Source organism: Poecilia reticulata, linkage group LG19, assembly GCF_000633615.1.
Source record: "Poecilia reticulata strain Guanapo linkage group LG19, Guppy_female_1.0+MT, whole genome shotgun sequence".
NCBI classification, from domain to species: domain Eukaryota; kingdom Metazoa; phylum Chordata; class Actinopteri; order Cyprinodontiformes; family Poeciliidae; genus Poecilia; species Poecilia reticulata.
In genome coordinates, this window is record NC_024349.1 from 23499619 (window position 1) to 23517613 (window position 17995).

General features: G+C 40.2%; 3 protein-coding genes across 8 annotated transcripts in view; all 3 read right to left on the reverse strand.

Moving 5' to 3' along the window:
- Positions 1 to 147: 147 nt before the first annotated feature.
- josd1 (Josephin domain containing 1) lies at positions 148 to 10418 on the reverse strand. The gene is made up of 5 exons (XM_008437893.2): positions 10247 to 10418; positions 8038 to 8860; positions 6331 to 6459; positions 2705 to 2899; positions 148 to 2309 (listed from the first exon to the last, which is right to left on the reverse strand). Exons 2-5 carry the CDS (start codon positions 8394 to 8396, stop codon positions 2210 to 2212), a joined length of 783 nt encoding a protein of 260 aa, XP_008436115.1. The 5' UTR covers positions 8397 to 8860; positions 10247 to 10418; the 3' UTR covers positions 148 to 2209.
- A 1375-nt stretch (positions 10419 to 11793) lies between these two features.
- LOC103482008 (GTPase IMAP family member 4-like) lies at positions 11794 to 15079 on the reverse strand. Of its 4 annotated transcripts, none has more exons than XM_017310950.1 (8): positions 14894 to 15079; positions 14684 to 14738; positions 14381 to 14458; positions 13802 to 13852; positions 13656 to 13706; positions 13510 to 13560; positions 13314 to 13364; positions 11794 to 12822 (listed from the first exon to the last, which is right to left on the reverse strand). In XM_017310950.1, the coding sequence occupies exons 2-8, from the start codon at positions 14724 to 14726 to the stop codon at positions 12089 to 12091; spliced, it is 1059 nt and encodes a 352-aa protein (XP_017166439.1). In that variant the 5' UTR covers positions 14727 to 14738; positions 14894 to 15079; the 3' UTR covers positions 11794 to 12088. The 4 variants fall into 4 exon arrangements, with proteins under 4 accessions (XP_017166439.1, XP_017166440.1, XP_017166438.1 ...); XM_017310951.1 differs by having other exon boundaries at positions 14857 to 15079; XM_017310949.1 differs by having other exon boundaries at positions 14684 to 15079.
- Positions 15080 to 15174: 95 nt separating this feature from the next.
- Positions 15175 to 17995, reverse strand: part of xrcc6 (X-ray repair complementing defective repair in Chinese hamster cells 6) — a 45916-nt gene continuing 43095 nt past the window's right edge. For all 3 annotated transcript variants that reach the window (XM_008437899.2, XM_008437902.1, XM_008437903.2), the window contains 6 exons: positions 17437 to 17605; positions 16817 to 16978; positions 16499 to 16628; positions 15938 to 16038; positions 15705 to 15821; positions 15175 to 15619 (listed from right to left, as the gene is read on the reverse strand). In XM_008437899.2, coding sequence (XP_008436121.1) covers positions 15414 to 15619; positions 15705 to 15821; positions 15938 to 16038; positions 16499 to 16628; positions 16817 to 16978; positions 17437 to 17605 — 885 coding nt within the window. In that variant the 3' untranslated portion in view covers positions 15175 to 15413. The remainder of the gene's footprint in view (positions 15620 to 15704; positions 15822 to 15937; positions 16039 to 16498; positions 16629 to 16816; positions 16979 to 17436; positions 17606 to 17995) is intronic.

The window sequence follows — 17995 nt, forward strand, 5'->3', positions numbered from 1 at the left end:
AACTCAATAAAAAAAAAATTTAAAAAGCAGTGGATCCATACATCTATGCAATTTTCTGTCCCTTTAAAAGCACCACACATCCTAATAGGTGAAATAAATGTACACATTTGCCCTTTATTACCAATTTAAACACAATGACACATGAAATGCCAAATATGAGGATTTTATTTTATTTTTTTTATGAAAAAATAAAGTACACTGATAATCAGGATTCCTCCAAGGGGGAAGGACTTAATGGATTGTCATGGCAATAAAGCAAAGGCATATGAATGCAAATGTGCAACACAGTTCGCCGTGTCCGTCTTCAGTTAAAAATATCTGACAGTTCAACTTAGTTTCTCATGGATACAATGTGACATCACAGGATTATAGACAGGCCTGGAACATGAGGATGTTGCTTCAAATTTGAAATAAAACATGCACAACTTATATGTTTGGATTGCTTATTATAAAAAAAAAAAAAAAAGTGTAACAAATTCCTTGGCAGAAAAAATTGAAAACTCATCATGGGAGTAGCTGCTCTGCAAAAATGGAAGGGCATCTACCATTTCACCTCACAAATATAACAAACTGCTCCTTTGGATTTTCTGATATGGCGCCAAACTCCAAAAATCTACATACTTTTTATGTAAACAAGTTAAGGCCAATTCAATCACTAACATGTATAAATGAAGATTTTAATGATTGGAGACGAGAACTTTTAATCACCTCACAAACTACCGTAAATCAATCTTTCTTTGGACATGACACCAGATCGCCAACAACTTTCACTTTTCATCCAACTTTCTAGATTAATACCTGCAAAAACTTTTTTTTTTGCTCTCCAGGTCCTTTCAGGTTTATAAGCAAATAACTTTCTTCGCTCAACTACGCTTTAAAAATTACTTCCTTTGACAGAGATTCCTCTGATTACAGTCAATAACTTGCTGAGACAGTCAGTGATTTCCTTTTAAAGCTGTGTTTGGCTGCTTTTCATATACGGGGAGGGGGGTGGGGGGGGTGAGACTACAGGAAGATGAGGAAAAGCCCTTTATCTGCTGAGTTCCTGTGCTACAGAGGGCTGCTGTGATTTGGACCCTTTGGAAAAGTCACTGAGGCAAAAAACCTAAAAAACAAAACTCTGGCAACAACAAATCAGGACAAAGGGAGGCATTTGAGTGGTAAAGAGCTAGCGTCTAAGTCTTTAGTGTAAAATCATGATTTGTACTGTTGATCATTCCGTCAGTAGGAGTAAATAAATTCACTCAGTAAAAGGTTTTGCAGGTAAACTTTAAATCTGAAGTCAGCATGACTCACAGCATGAAATGTATCCTCCTGAATTAGTGGATGCATTTTGCTGCATTTGATCCGAAGCGGAAGAGAGTTTTAGCATTAAACCCAAAATATATATTTCTTTACCGACAGGCGATGTTTGTGTGTAGTGCAATATGTCTTAAACAAATAACATATTTCTTTCCTTTACAGAAGCGTCTATACAGTGAGAAGAAATTTAAAAACACGACTAGATGATCATCGATACAAGCAAGCTGGAGCAAATATCCACTAGAGGGAGTACTTGGCCTGAGTGTTGCATTGCTTTGTTGCCATAATATAAAAAGTGTTGCATTAGCAAAGATTCTACAGTAAAGGGTGAGTCGGTGCCAGAAGTGTAGGGAATTGCTGAAACACACACACAGTTGGCGATGTGGAAAAACCTCTCTCTCTCTGAGCTGGGATTCAATGAGATGGAGATGAGGGGAAAAGAAGTGAGGGAGCACTTTGGTGAGAAAGATGGGAAAATATGGAGTAAAATAAAACAAAAAAAGGAGAAAAAAGAATAAACGTAAAAATATGCATTTTCCTTAGGTCCAAAACTCTCAAAACTTTAGAAATTTGAGAAAATGAAAAGGGCAAGACAGAAAAAATAAGCATCGAAATATAAAAAAACAACTCATCGGCAGGAACAGAATAGTCTCAGTTGTGATTCTTTGATTCGCTCTATAAAGTGTTTGCCTCCTTCATTACTTTGTCTCGGATCAGCTAAGTGTTCAGCAATGGCCGTGTAAACAAAACCCAAAAAAAGAAGAAGAAAAATAAAAAAACAGGCTTGGTGGGGAGGAATTACAACTGCAAGAGTGCATCGATGCGACTGGCGGTGCACAACGCTACTTCGTCTCCTGTTCGTAATGCGACAGGCCCGTTTGGCTGAAGCGATTGGCTGGTTGAACCCTCAGCCGTCGGAGCGCCAAGTTTGGTGGACCTCCACCTCTTCTGAGACAACCAGCAGCAGTTCACAGTTCTTCCCTCGCAGCTGCTGACGGAGAAACTTCCTGAATTTGTGATAAGGGAAACAAAACAGTCAATTGCGATAATGATAAAAATAAATAAATAAACGAGCATCAAGATTTCAAGACGCTAAGTAAAAATGTGCAGTGAGTAAAAGTAAAATAATGTTTTGTTACGTTTTCTGTCTACAACAGTAAAATAATTCCAGTGGTTTTCCTGCTTGTCTGAGAGACGGACACGCAGGAGATTCCTCTTTCAGGAAAATATGTTACTTTTGTACTGCTAAATTGATACAATCTATTAATATGCTTTGCACATTTTTATTTCAAATATGATCTTATGATCGCAATATGGTTGAGCCGGATTTTTTTTTTGTAGTGCATGATCCGCGTGGCGGGATGTTGTTCAGAACACATTCTCAGAACACCTTGCCTCTCACCTGAGCTCTTCAGGACTGCCAATAGGCTGAGGGTTGCGTAGCTTAGAATCCAGGTTGTAGTAGACACCTCCCACCTCCCTGACTCCAATCCAGTGCTGGCGTTTAAGTGGCAGCCGGAGGGGCCCCCAGCGCAGGTTGGACGGCACGTTGAGGATAAAGCCCTCCACGTTGGACAGCTCAATGCTGCCGACATCCCTGGGGGAAGAAAAAAAAAAAAGAAGCTATTTAAGTGAAGAACATCATAAAACACAATGGACAACATGCCATTTGGATGCTATGCTGTGGTGTCTTACTTGATGAAGTCATTTGTAATTCTGTATAACAATATCACATTGTGCACATTGGAAATCTTCTTGAAGTTTAAAACTTTAGGACATTTCCCATCGCAAAGATTTTACAACTTAAAAGGTTTTTTAATGAAATCCGAGATTTTAACTCTGGCCAAAGATCATTTTTCCAGTCCAAGTCCAAGTCAGATTTTAAGTTTCTTGCCTCAAGTCCAAGTCAATCCTCGAGTCTCGTCATTCACTTGTCTCCAAGTTGAGGCTCTGATGATTAAGATGATGTTTTCTGATTTAAAAAGTATACCATCTAGTCCACTTATAATGCTGCAAGTTAGGAATTCAAATCCTGTCTTTTTATCTTTAGGCCCATTTTCACAAAGTACCACAACTGGCTTTTAATCGGTTAACATTTAACTCAGCAAGCAAAAAAAAAACATTATGACCTGCTTTAAATTACTTTGAAAGCTAAAATTAAATGAATTAAATCTTCATTTCAAACTCAGCAACAGATGGTTCCACAAAGTATCGACTCCGGGAGGCTAAATACTTTTGCACAGCACAGAAACTTTTTGAATGGTGTAGAATTTTCTTTCTACTTCAAAATTGTACACCACTTTGTGTTGGTCTTTCACATTAAATTCCAAATAAATATATGGTGGTAATGTGATAAAAATATGGAAAACTTCACAAGGCTTTAAATACTTTTGTAAGCTGCTGCAAATCAATGTGCTGAGCTCAGCGGGAACAGAGCGTTCAGTAAACATATACATTTTTGGATTCTTCCCAATATTCAAAATCCTCTTCAAAGATTTTTAGTGGTGCTTACATCCTCATTTAAACCCATCTTTTTCAACTCTGCGTAAAACTGAAAGTACAACAAATGTGCAAACAAGCTTTGTGCTGCATAAGAAAAGTAGCAGAAAGAGAGTCATGTTTATGTTGTCAATTGATTAATAGCAGTGATTATGTTCCTGTTCCAGCACAGGCTAGAAAGACAGGAACTCATTTTCACAGAAAAAGGCAGAGACTCCTGATTCCTTTAGCAGTCCTGTGAGACCGATAATGAAGAAAGCACAAATACTGATAATAAAAAAAAAGGCAAACTTATGGATCTTTGAAGATGCAGCTGATTAAGTTGAAGTAGTTTCAGCAGAGGAAGCAGAGCCTCTGATGAGCAGACCTCCTGTTTACATTTAGGATTTTAGTGAAGAATGCAGATGTTCGAGTTGGTTGAGAAGTTTCCTGTCCTCTAGAGTCAAGATTAGAAACAAATGAGGGGAAAAAAATAAATAAAATAAAAAATAAAAATCAACCAAACATGTGGACCAGAGTAAAAGTGTTTATGTTTTGGCTCTGCAGCCTCTGCCCAACCCCCCCACGGATCATTCTGGGAAATAAACGAAGACAACAGCGGAACATGCACTACAAATACACAAAAAAATCTCAATTACAGAGTGATGCAGTTTTACCACTGGATCTAAACTAGGACTCAAACAGAGATAAATGTTTTTGTTGGTCTAGTTTTAGACAGCAATGTCAATCCAAGAAACAATACATTGATAAATGCATCCAGATCCTGCTGTGATGATTACAGGTGCGTTCAAAACAAACTGGAGTTACTGGAGAGAGACTAGAAGATCGTCATGTGTGACACATCACATATTTATAGCTTGTAAATTTTTGGGGGCTTGACTATTTTATTATTCATGTCAGTGTTTGCCTTATTTTCAACAAACCAGTTAGATTTATTTGGTTTGGTGCTGCAGGATGTTTATAATTCGAAGGGAAACGCACAACTGATGTTTCTCCAACAGCTCAGAAAGTGAACCGTCAACCAACACAACTGGCCTCTTTGGAGATTTTACCACAAAAATAACTATGTGTAATTCTTAGAGTTCCTAAAGATTCATTCTGGTAGTTCTTTTATATTATTCAGAAATAGAATCACAATAAGGTTGAAACGATTTATCAGATGAGTTATTGAAATAATCGTCAACCGTTTTAGTAATCGATAAATCGTATGCAGACTCAAAAGAGGCAATTTGCTGTAAAGACAACACAGTCAGAGCAGTAATTAACAAAAAATATAAATATTTTGCATTTAAGATTGAAGATATACATTTGTCCGTTAATCTGTCCTACCCAGAACTTTTCAAGTGGGTGTTTTGGTTTCACCTGGTTCACATTCTGTACAAAATTTCACCTTTACCAACTAGTTAATCCAAAAATAATCAACAGATCAGTCGTACACAGTGCTGATAATAATTCAAGCAGAAAGGGTTGAGTTTTTCACATGCTGATGTTAAAAGTTTTTCTTTTGGCTATGGCTAATTCTTTATTTGGATTTTTAATGCATTTCTTGTGGAAAAAAATCTGCAGAATGTGCCTTTTTTTAAAATTAACCATCAGAATTGTTTCTTCAGCTTAGCTATAGGTAAAAAATAGCAGATCAGGAGCAAGAAAAAAAAGTAAGTTAAAATAAAAATAATGTTCCTTTCCAATGTGAGGAACTCTCTTTATGAAACAATTAATCATTTGTGGAACGATTAATCATTTGTGAAACAATTCCTCTGAGACAGGTCTTTTACTCTCTTAATGGAGAAAAATATATATTTATGTATACTGTTAAAATCAATATTCAGAAGGACGAAAACATTTGTGGTTTACTGGCCCTATATAAATGAACTGAATTGAAAGTACTTTTTTAGATTACTGTGCTGAGCAAAAACCAAGTGAGAAGCATAAAAATGTTAACACGAGTTATTCAGTCATTTATCAATTGATATATCTGTGAATTTTTTTTCTAATTTCTTTTGCTTCTGTGGCAATAAAACTTAGACACTGTACTTATAAATCCTATAATTTCGACTGGACAACAAGAACCCCCTGGTGTGTTTTGCAACACTTTCCACTTAGTGCGTCTGGGTCCAAGTCCATAGAGTCAGATCAGTTCTGAGCAGAGAAACTCGTCTCGTTCGAGTCTGAGATTAATCAGCCAATGTTCTGACAGTGTTTGGGTCTTCACAGACAGCCAGCAAGTGGTTCATCCAACATACTACTGCCTGGAAACAAGCCCTGCATATCCATTCCTCACACGACTTGTTTCAACGACAAGCTGGTATGCAAACCTGGACTGTGTCAGAACTAATGTCCAACTATTCCCAGAGAAACATGACATCCATTGAAACGTTTTGACAAACTTTAGAAATGGCTAAATTGAAAGCAGAAAGTGTCTGTGACTGTTCATACCATTGTGACTTTGTCGTCATTTGATACATAATTGCATATTTGGAATCTGCAGCGTTTTGTACATTTGGACTTAAATTTAAATGACACACATACCTTCTTTTATCCCACCAGACTGCCTCAAACCCTCGGGTCTGCAATGCCGCCATGATGACATTTACATCATAGTTCCCGTTTCCCAGCATGCTCTTTTTGTGAGGAGTCACCATAGTGCTGGGACTTAGCCTGCAACGTGTTGAAAACGAGAAATCAACCACAGTCCGTCATGTTTGCTTGCTAACATCAACGGTTTATATTAGGATTTTATGTTATCAGCACAAAGTTGTGCCAAAGAAGACATGGCTTTCTAATTTTTGCTAATTGTAAGTGTGTAAAGTGTAATGCGCATTTGAACACAGCCCTTTTTACACCTTTAACATGACTTATTGAAGAGCAAAACCAAGACTCAAATCAGTTTCATTTGGCTGTCGTGAGTCCACAGCGGCTCTTTAGGTTGTAAAGGTTGCCAAGCCCTGCTCTAGATATGATATGCTCACAAGATATGTCAGATATGACAAGAGATATGAAAAAAAATGCTTTGTAAGAACAGCCAGTCAAATACCAGAAATATAACCAACTGAGAATCAGTGTAAGCCTTAGAACACTGATTTTCACTGCTTTAACCCAAAGAAGAACAGGTAAACATCTGTCAAGTGTGGATACAAGCATAAAACTTTGTTTGCTCAACCCTCAGGATGTATGTTTGTCATACCGATATCGGTGCACTGATTGCAGCCACTTATATTTCAGGATGACAACCATTTTTCAAAATGGCTGCCATTTTTCTGCCTTTTAAACCAGTTATTCGCATAAAATGTTACCCATTTTCATGACTAGGATGAACTCTGTCACATCATGTGTTTTCACAAAACTCACTAATAACAGGCTGCAAAATGTGATGCCAAAACTAAAACTGAGGCTTCTGCTGTTAGTCTAACACCAGTCGTCAAGGAAGGACAAGAAGACTGGACTGACAGTCATCTTAATGGTTCTCGTTAGCTCCTGCTAATTTTTTAAATTGTTTAGTGGTTTAGTATTAGCTTCCGTTAATATTTTCATTTCTATATCAGTTCAGTGTATATTTTTATATTTTCATTTGTTTAGCAGTTCAGCATTAGCTTTGGCTAATACTTTTATATGTTTAGTGATAACGTCTGCTAATGTTTTTATGTCTTTAGCAGGTTAGTGTTAGCTTCTCCTTATATCTTCATTTGTTTCATGGCTTATATTTTTATTTGCTTAGTGGTTTAGCATTGGCTTCCGCTAATGTTTTTATTTGTTTAGTGGTTTAGTTTAGTTTCTTCGAATATCTTTCTGTGTTTAGCAGTTTTGAAAAAATGGCCACCATCAATTTTTCAGTGGCTAACTTTTTTTTTTTATTTTCAAAATACATAGCAAGACCATGGGAACATATGTGCCAAGTAAGGTTCTTGCATTCACATGTTAAAGATTTTGCTGAAACATTCAATGCATTCAGCTATACCTCAAAAATGTTGCAACTTTAATTGCAGACAGGGAGAAATTATTGACTCAGTGGGGCTGGATACAATTGCATCCCACACTTTCGTCACCCACATTCTTTTTTTTGTGAGCATAATTTCTAAAATCATGTATCATTTTCCTTTCACCTCACAATTACATGCTACCTTGTGTGGGTGTACCTCATCAAATCCAGAGGCGAAAGGTGGAAAAGTTCAAGAAGTATAAATACTTTTGCAAGACAAATGTGATTCTTGGTGCATTTTAGTAATCCAGCTCTCTCACCTTTGGTATATCTCCTGCAGGGTGTCCCGACTAAAGGCTGTCCCATCCTGGAAGACGTTGTTGAGCGCATGCAATGCACACAGCTCCCTCCGCTGCTTCTCGTGATATATGGCCGGAGTTGTCGGAGAAGTCTGCTGGGGAGCCGGCGGGGAGAGGGAGGACGACGACGACGAGAGATCCTGCTGCAGCTGACCGTCCCTTGGATCCTTGCTCCTCCTCTCCGCTGCTCCTGAAACCGCTTCTCCCCCTCCTCCGGCAGCTTTCTGCTTGCTGACCTTCCAGGGCATGCAGCCCAGCTCCTGCAGTCCGCCTCGGCCCTTCTCCTTCCACTCGCTGGCTGGATACGGAGTACTGCCCATCCCTGGACGTTCACCACCGCCGCCGCCACCACCACCACCGCCACGTCCTCCTCCTCCAGCTCCACCACTACTGCCCTCAGGACACTACATTGAAGGCAGGACAGCCGTTCCCATGGCAGCCCCCTCGACCTCCGGGAAGAGAGGAGTCTGTGTGTTGCTATGTAGGCGCTCAGAGGAAGGTGGAAGGTAAATAAACACCACCTCTCTCACCAGGAAAGGACGTAGAAAGTAGAATTCAGGACAGAATTTAGACAGGGGTGGAAAAATAAAAAGTATGACGAAAATGGGATCCTCCGATAAAAATCATAAATCAAGTTGTCATCCCTCTCTTGTGTGTTTCCACTTCCTCCATCCTGTGAGTGTTGGTGTGCGTTGACCGTTGTGTCCCTCCAGTCAGCAGGTGTGCCGTTTTGCAGGACTTTCCATCACCAGAAAGCTGAACATGAAGCTTCTCTCGCGTTGCTCTGGAAACAGATGTTACGACCAGTTTAGAATACTAAACGCAATTTGAAGTATTCCGCTTTGTTGAGCTACATTGATTCTGATCTAATCTCTTTTTTCCCTTTCTGTCACCTTTAAAAATGTCCCAATTAAACACATTTTTAGGGGTGCACCGATTGCAGTTTTTTGTCCCATTACCGACTTTTAAATGTCGATTTTTTTTTTTATCTGAAAAGATGCCAAGCACAGCGACGGAGTTGCTACGTTAGCAAAAGTGGGGTGGCTCTCACGTCTGAGCAAAATGGGGGCAGCTACTGAATTTCAGACATTTGTGCAAGTAGATAAGATCGGTTTCACATGCAAGTACAAGCTGATCACAGAAAATTAAGGAAATCTGGACCAATCTATAAGTGCATCCCAAAGACAACCAGAAAAAACACAATCACTTTTCAAGTTATGCTAAAATTTAATAGGGTCCAGACTGATGATGTCATCCAGGACATATTTTTGTGGAACATTGTCTGCTGTCAGCATGTCATGATGGTCACAAGACCAACAGTCTTCAGTCAGAGGCCTCTTCAAATTTGTTGCGAGACGGACTGCTACCGCAGGTTCTTCCTGCTCACAGCATCACTGTCCACAACCGCTCTTTGAAGATGCTTAGATCATATGATTGCAACATTTCATTTCCTTTTGGGATAATGAAATATTTTTTAATTGAATTGAATTTGTATCAGAGCTGTCGTTACCCAAAAGGGTCGGTTTTTTTCTATGTAGGGCCATGTTAGCTTGGACAGCTTTTTTCCCCTATAATGCATGTACTGCTTGTTATATTTGGCAAATATTGATATATCTTTAATGATCTGAAACATTTAGGGGAGATATAAAGCTAAAGAGAAGAAATTTGTAGGGGGTAAATCAATTTTTTCACAGCAATGCACACCTGCTAAAATGTTAAAAACGAAGAAAGTGGGAACAAATTATCATCAACTCCAAACAATGTTCTTTAAATCTATGCCGAATCTATTTAAGGTGCATGCAGATGGTTAAAATACAACAAAAATAGGCTTTACTCTTTTTTCGACCAGCGGACCTCAAAATAGGCAGAAAGTAAACATCTCCAGCAGCTAGTTCTGAATAAAGGAAGCAAGCTGTTCAGAGAGAACTAGCTAAATGTGACAGCAGCCAAACACAGGTCACAGCAATAAGAAAGCAAACGTTCACACTAACCAAGGACAGCTACTCTTAGACACTTAAAACACACTCATACTGTAGTACTGAATCCATGTTGGCAGCAGTTTTTTTTCTCGCCGTTAGTCCTGTGGATGTTTTCTACGTAACTCCGTCTCTACAGCCAACACAAACACAACGCCTTCCTCTAACTTAATTATTTCACAACGAACACTTACCCGTCCGGTTCCGACCGGTGGTGAGACAGCCGAACCTCTACAAAGCGGTCTAGGAAACTAACTGAGCTGGTTTTTGCTTTCCCTAAAGGCTGTCCGGTCCTTTGTCTTTAACACTTTTTTTTCCTGTTGTGAGGTCTGCTTCTCCGTCCGTGAAGATAACGCGCATGCGTAGTAGCGTTTCCCTGGCTGCGTCAGAAAGCACAGGAGCAGTTCCTCCCCTGAGAATAAAACCCTTAAAATGTTCCACTTTAAGTCTCGTCTGTGAGGAGGCACACCTTGGGTTCTGTTTACGGTGATTAAAATTAAAATTATACAGGTAAGAAATGTTTTAATACCACAGGAACAGTGGCGGATGTTCCATTTCTGGCGCCCTGGGCGAACCTTTTACTGCCTCCACCACATACAACCTATCAAACCTCTGTCTGCAAATTAATAATTTAGGATTTTTTATTTGGCATCTGTTAAAAGGATATAAGCAGTTTATATTTTACCTGTGGTGTCAGTTAATAAGTTTTGAGAACTTAAAACTAGGAAGCCCCTCTTCACACAATGCTGTTTAATAATCTGTGCTCGGATGCAACAATAATCACTAGAATAAGTATTTAATCCAGGTTTGACCAGTCAATATATTATGTATTTTTTGCTTCTCTAACTCTAAAACCAAGAAAGCACTGATTCTATTTCTAAATAGAAAAAATATGTTTGCTAATCTTGTGCTTTGAAGAGTCAGTTTTATATTTGGACTGATAAGTCCAAATATATATACATTTGACTTGGAGATCATAATTAGATGCAGTTCAGACTTAAAAGAAAAAGACTAAAATAGCCCTTTAATTTGGCATAATCCTAAACTGGAAATATGTTGTCACAGTGTCAACACAATGCACACCACAGGGGGGCGCCCCATTTCCTTTTCTTTGTCAACTAACATTTCCCCTATGGGGATTAATAAAGCTATATATTTGGAATTGAAAATGTGACAAACCTAATGAAGCCGTTTCTGGTGTTTGCTCAAGAAAATATTGAATAATTCAGCCTGTGGACCAAGTTTGACTTCAGTTTAACTTCTCTGAATACATTTCCCTTCAATAAATGTTGAAATATGTAGGAAAGCAAAACACTGGAGCAGAGCGTGAAATTACAATTCACAGCGAAACAGGAGAAGAAAAAAAAGACAGGTAAATTTATTATAAATATAAATTGTATATACATTATACATTTGACACTATAGGAAAATTATCCCCAACAGAAAACATCATTGTTCCTCTGTCTCTTCCCAGTGGCAACTAGAAACCAACCAATCAGAGCAAAGACCCGCTATGATTGGTTAGTTTTGGTCGGGAGTGGTGCATTTCTATAGAAGAAACACTTTACAAAAATTACATCCTGCAGCTTCATAGGAAATGCTGCAATTAATAAATATATAGCTTTTTGATAAAAAGTTTTGGGGCGATATAAATGAAGAAATTTTTCTGGCATCACTGGAGTCACATGATCAACAACCGGATGTTACCACAGGCTCAAACCACGAAGAAGACGACGACAGGTAGTTGGAGGATGTTTTTTTAATAACTTATTGTGTGTACAAACTTATTTCTGTGTGTTTATAACAGCATTTGTTATTTCATGCAAACACTGTTATTGCAAATGTGTTTTTTCGACATTATCAGAACATCGACAAATTTTTGCACACATTTTCGATGGAAACGCAGATATTGACAAAACCACAGGGCAAATGGGAGGAAAAAAAAAATTATATATATATATATATATACATGTTCAAATTTTCTTTGGCCCAGGCTAACAAACACTCCAACACCTCTCGCTGTGTAGTTCCCCTATCTACCTGTGGCCCAGTTGTTGAGCCAGTGTGGAGGACATGTCATCCAGCAGCTTCTCCCTCAGCTCGTCCTCCCTCTTGTACACCTCATGGCCAAAATGGCCCCTGCTCTCCTTCACATCTAACACACGCTCAACCAGATCTCTGTAAGCACAGTCTTTAGACCTTCTACTTGAATGCTTTCCTTTAGGTGGACCGTATGCGCTGATGTCCACAAGCTCTGGACTCTGACCACATAAAGAGCAGGCCTTTTCCAGCCCCTCCAGCAGCTCATCCACAGTGAAGCTTTGTCTGCCGTCCACATAAGAGATCACCGGGATAATGTATCCCGTGACTCCCTCTCCAAACAGCTCAAGGGTGCCTCGAACAGCTTGGGTGAGGTCCTGGCCGACCGACTCGCCGGAGCCTTGAGCCTTGATAACCAGCAAAAAGGCATGCGGGCCAGGACTAGTGAGCTGGAGGCTCCTTAGGGCCTCCCTGGCACGGCTGGCGTTCCCCATCGAAGACCCTAAAACATCGGGGGTGTTGATTACTGTAATCTCTCTGCCGTCCAGCACCGTGCTCTGCTTGATGCCATTCTTCGCCACGTCGCTGAATGGTCTCGTCTTGTTGCTGCCTAATGCTAACAAATCGTCTGCTATGAGGTTTCGGTCCGCTACGTTTGGCCCCAGGAAGATCAACCTCAAATCTGACTCCCTTGAAGTGCCGCTGTTCTGTGGTCCATCTTCAGACGATCCTGTAGACGTGAGATGTTCTAGTGTAAATGCTTAAACAATGTTGTTGGAAAGTTGTTGGTGTGTCGGGGGCAGAAGGAAGAGCTGACACAGGGTCACATTCATGCAAGAGCCACCACTGTTAGTAGACCATATAATTAAAGCTTTTCAGGAAATAAAAGGGTTGGAGGTGCGATTGCAAATATACTCACTGATGTAAAACATTTTCTAAGTTTATATATTTGCAATGATGGAAGTAATTACGGTACTGTCAATCCAGCTGGAAGAGTGAATAGTATTCTGACAAAGTTTGCTATTTTGGAACGACACATTCCTGTGTTTTTGTCAATAAATTGGCAACGCGTTATCGGAAATTGAAATACCTTTTTAAAAACATTAATGTAGATTTACTTTTCAAAGTATAAGCACGTGTTCCCCCGAAATGAGGAGGAAGTAAGGAGAACCCTTGGGAAATTACCACACAATTTAAAACAATAAAGAAGAGTATAATGACCTGTGGTGGCTCTCAGGATGGGAACCATCCACTTGAATTTGGTAGAAAATGCTGAGGACGCATCAAATTAAGTCATTAGTCTAAGTAGTAATTATAGTCTTTTGTGTTTCTGTTGCTGGAATAGATGCTAGTACATTTTGACTTGACTTTATGAAACACTGAAATATCACCCTACAGAAGAGGAAAAGGTGCTCACCGACTAGAAACCGCCAAACCCGAGAAACCCATTTCAACAGGTTCTTGATTCCTGAGACAAAAAGGAGAAAAGTAAAAGAGTTTTATTTAGGCTGCTTTAACTTCTCGTATGGAAGCTCGTCACTGGGAATAACTTATAGTTCGTACCGCGGAAGGTTCCGACCAGGCGGCTCACCCAGCCCCAAAGAGCTGACAGACCTGAGGCAGGACCAACAAAACGGTTGCCTTGTGATTTCGGTTCCGGCCAAACTTCGTCAAGATGTCAGAGGGAAAAACAAACGACAAAAACTCACCGGTTATGTAGCAGAAGAAACGGATCGGCCAACGGATCAGCGCTGGGAGAGCTGCAGGAAAACCAAACAGCTTAAAACGTCTGAATAAAAATGTGACACACCGTCACAGAATTCCATATAATAGTCACCTTAGTCCTTTATCATAATATATTATCAATCCTTGTATCATGAAATAGAAAATAAGGGGAATTGTGGCAGTATTTAAAAGTGTCTGAAGTTTTGTCACATTTGGTGACGTTACAATCACAAACTTCCATGTATTTTACTGTATGTGATAAAGGAAATGATGGTAAAGATCGTAACAGGCAAATATGCTTTAATTAAAACTTTAAACTTCTACTAAATCTTTTGTTTCACTCTTTGCATGATTTGTAACCACATTCAGTATGCGTAAGGTCGTGTCATAACCTCTTGATATGATTTAAATTTGGACATTGATCAGACCACCACACACATACACTGTGTCCAAACTCCACACTTCAGCAAAAGACACATTAGCAGAACAATGCAGCTACTCTTTGAGTATTTTTTTTGTTTAAAAAGAGATTGTGAATATGCGAGGTCGTCGTGGCGACTGACTTTGTGAAAATCTGTAGAGAAGGTAGCCCACCACAGCGAAGGCTCCCATTTGGACGTTGTTGCCTCCCATGAACCAGCCTACACAAAATTAAAAAGGGTTATTACTACATCACTGCTATTTCCCACTTATTATGTAGAGGTGTGTGTGTGTGTGTATGCATCTTCACATGTATCACGAGTCACACAGAATTCCATAATTAGACCGATTGCAGCATCTTTTATATGCAAGGCCTTCTGAGGTAAAATCAATTTCTACATTATCATATTTAACACAAATAATGGCTTTTTTAAAAAATGTCCTACCAGCAGGGGCAGCCTCGGCGTTGTTTTCACACTGACACTCCATTTCAGCATCAGTCTTTACAAAAACAGCACAAACACACATCACAAATCTCACACCTTTATTTTGAAGCAACACTCCGGAAACGCATGGTTTCAATAAGCAAAGACCAATCAAGCACAAAGTCCACATTTACCTTTCTGAACAGTAAAAGGGATCTGAAGAGTCGTTACCTTGTGTGTGTGTATGTGTGTTGGGAGTAAACCTTCCTGAGGAATGTCGTCTGGTTCTGACACAGCTCACACGCTGGATGTTTCCTTCCTGCTGACCTGGAGACGCTCCCTCAACACGATCAGCGCTTCTGTTTTATTGACCTGAACGGAGACGCCAGAACGCCTCCAGGTGTGTCTGACGGGCCTCCCTTTGGAAGGGCGTGCCTTCTTTTCCGGCAGAACTGGAAATGCTGCCCGAGACCTTCGATCTCTTTCAGTTTGAAATAATACAAAAATAAGAATCGCTTTTATAAAGAAACGTTTTAATGCAACACATTATCAATAATCATCACTTGTTGTCTGTTTAATTACAGGCGTGTGCCAGTGGTTCCACCTGGAAAAGAAAATCTGGGATTTTCACAATACAAGTGAAGACGTTCAGCTTATTCTTCCACTTAACTTTCACTATTTTTCTAATCCGACGCATAAAAAAAAATCTCCCTGAACATCTGAAAGCGTCTGAAAGCGTTTGAAACTGCCCTCATGAACCCAGTCGCTCGCTCAGAGCGTCTATCAGATCCTGCTTCTTGGTCCCGGTGGTTTTGATCCCAAACTGCTTGCAGGCCTCCTTCAGCACTGCCACGGTCAGCTTTCCCAGAGTGCCGTTCTCCATGTGGGCCTTCAGCTCGTCCGCCGTCACCCCCACTTTGGGCTTCTTCTCGGCCCCGGCCCCGGCTCCGACGTCGGCTGCAAGCAGACAGAAAGACACGATCAGGCTGGAAACGGCGTCTGATCTGAAGTACGGTGGCGGAAACCGAATTGAGGGTCTGACCCGTTTTCCGTTTGGGAGCCGGTTTGCTCTCTGGGTTGTACCCAGCAGGGTAGACCAGATCCTTAAACTCGTCCACTAGAGGGCCGAGCCGCTGGTCAATCTGGTCCACTTTAGGCACTGAGGTATGGGAAAAGAAAACAAAAAAAAAAACACATGAAGAAGAAAGAAGGTTAGAGAGTGGAGACAGAAGTGCTGAACGTGGGGAACAGAAAGTAAAGTAGTCGGCTTCTTACTGATGAGATCCTCAATGTCCTCTGGAGCCATCATGTCTAGAGCCAGAGCCTCCAGGTTCCTGAAGTGCTGCTGCAGGACTGGGTTCTCGAATGCATCACTCCTGCATGACATGGAGGAGGAAGGAAGCAGCTTACAGAGAGGACTACAACAAATAGAATAAAGAAAGGAAGTTTCATGTGATGTCATCACATCTATACAACTCGAGTCAAGGGCACTGCAAACAGACTAAAGTAAATAAATATAAATGAATCCCCCCCCGACCCCCCCTTGAAAAAAGTGCAATCAATAAAAATAAATTTAAATTAAAAAAAAAAACTGAAATTTTGGAGGCACAAAATTTGAAAATTTTGGACTTCTGAAACTCAAAACAGCAAAAAAACAAACACAAAACACACTGGTGACATGATTACCGGCAGCTCCCTCCCTCTGCATACTCCAAGCTCCTCAAATGTTCTGGGAGAAGACTAGAGTCTGGCAAAACTGCTTGCTAACAGCAGAAGTGTAAGAAATATATTTTACATGTGAGGATTTTTCTAAAATCTGTGTCTTCATAAACTGACCTGTACTTGAAGCGGAGCTTCTGGACGATCTCCTTCATCTTGTTAACCTGTGTTTGTGAGGCCGGCGGACATTTAGGAGGATCCAGAGTTCGCAGGTCATCGGCATATGGCAGGTAGATGACATTGAAACCTGATGAAGGGAGCAGAGAGTAGATCGACATACATCCATTGTAGGAAAAAAAACAACTTAATATGAACACTATTAAGAGACTCCATTTATTACTTCAACTTCCTGATCTAGGTTTAATCTTTTGGGTTCTTGCGATGCTAAAACCACCAAGAATCACAGCAAATACGAAAATGCCAAAGGTTGTTTACCTGGAGGTGTGATCTGGACCTTCCCTTCGTCGACCTCTTCTGTCTGAGGCACCAAGGCAACAAATCTGGGTGGGTAGTTTCGGCGGAAGACGGAGCGACACAGAGCAAACACGTTTCTCTCGACACACTTCTTCAACAGGGCAGAGAACAGACAGGCACTTCCTGGTGCAGCAAAACAACAACAAACATGCAACAAAAGAAAGCAAAATAGTTTTAAAGGGGCAGTGTTGTGTATATTCAAGACACATAGTGGCATTTTAAAACACAATCAAGTATTTATGGTAACTTCAGTTGTTATAAAAAATGCTTCATATAGTATATATGACTTAAACGAAATAGGACTTTATAATTTAACGTCTTGAAATTGAGCCTCTGTCTCTTTAAGAAGTTTCTGGTCCTCCTGAAACGCCGCCTTCAGGAAGTCATCAAAACATGGCTCCTCTATTGATTACCAGCGTTGCTCAGAGAAGTAGCTCCTATAATGAGCTCAGCTGATGAGCAGTTCCACCAGGTGTTTGCTAATACCTGCTGGCTAGTCTGAAGGAGCCAATTCTACTCCCTTAAATGCAGACAGAAGATGAGAAACTACGTAAAATATCAGAACAGATCCACAGTTCTACCTTTCACTTCGCCCTCCTCAGGGTAGATGAAGACAGAAGGTCGAATGTGATGATGCAGTTTGAGTTTTTCCATCGGCTTAAATCCGATCAGAAACAGTCCCGGGTCGTGAAACTTCTTGATCGCATCCACTTCATCCTTCTCCATCACTATTTGTTTCCTACCGTACACCTACAACACACACAAGTCAGTATTTTTACCCGTATTAGGACTCTGTGGTTACTTCCATTCATTTTAATAACTGCATTTATGTCTAACCCAGGCATTTACCCTAACCCTTAACCAAAACTTAACTCACGCCATACCTCTAAACCTCTCTCTCTCAAACTGTGGTCAGCTGACGCCCCCTAGTGGTCTGTCATTTGCCGTGATGTGAGCCCAGCGTGCAAAGCCTGCATTTAGCTTACCAAAGGATTGTATTTAAGTGGTTTAAAAGAAGATGAAGATGCTGACAGGAAGAAAACATCTGAAGGAATTGATGTCTGCAGGAACGTTTCTCAGTTTCTTAGGGTGAGTTGTAGAACTTTTGTTTTTAGAACACAATTAAAGATACATAGCATG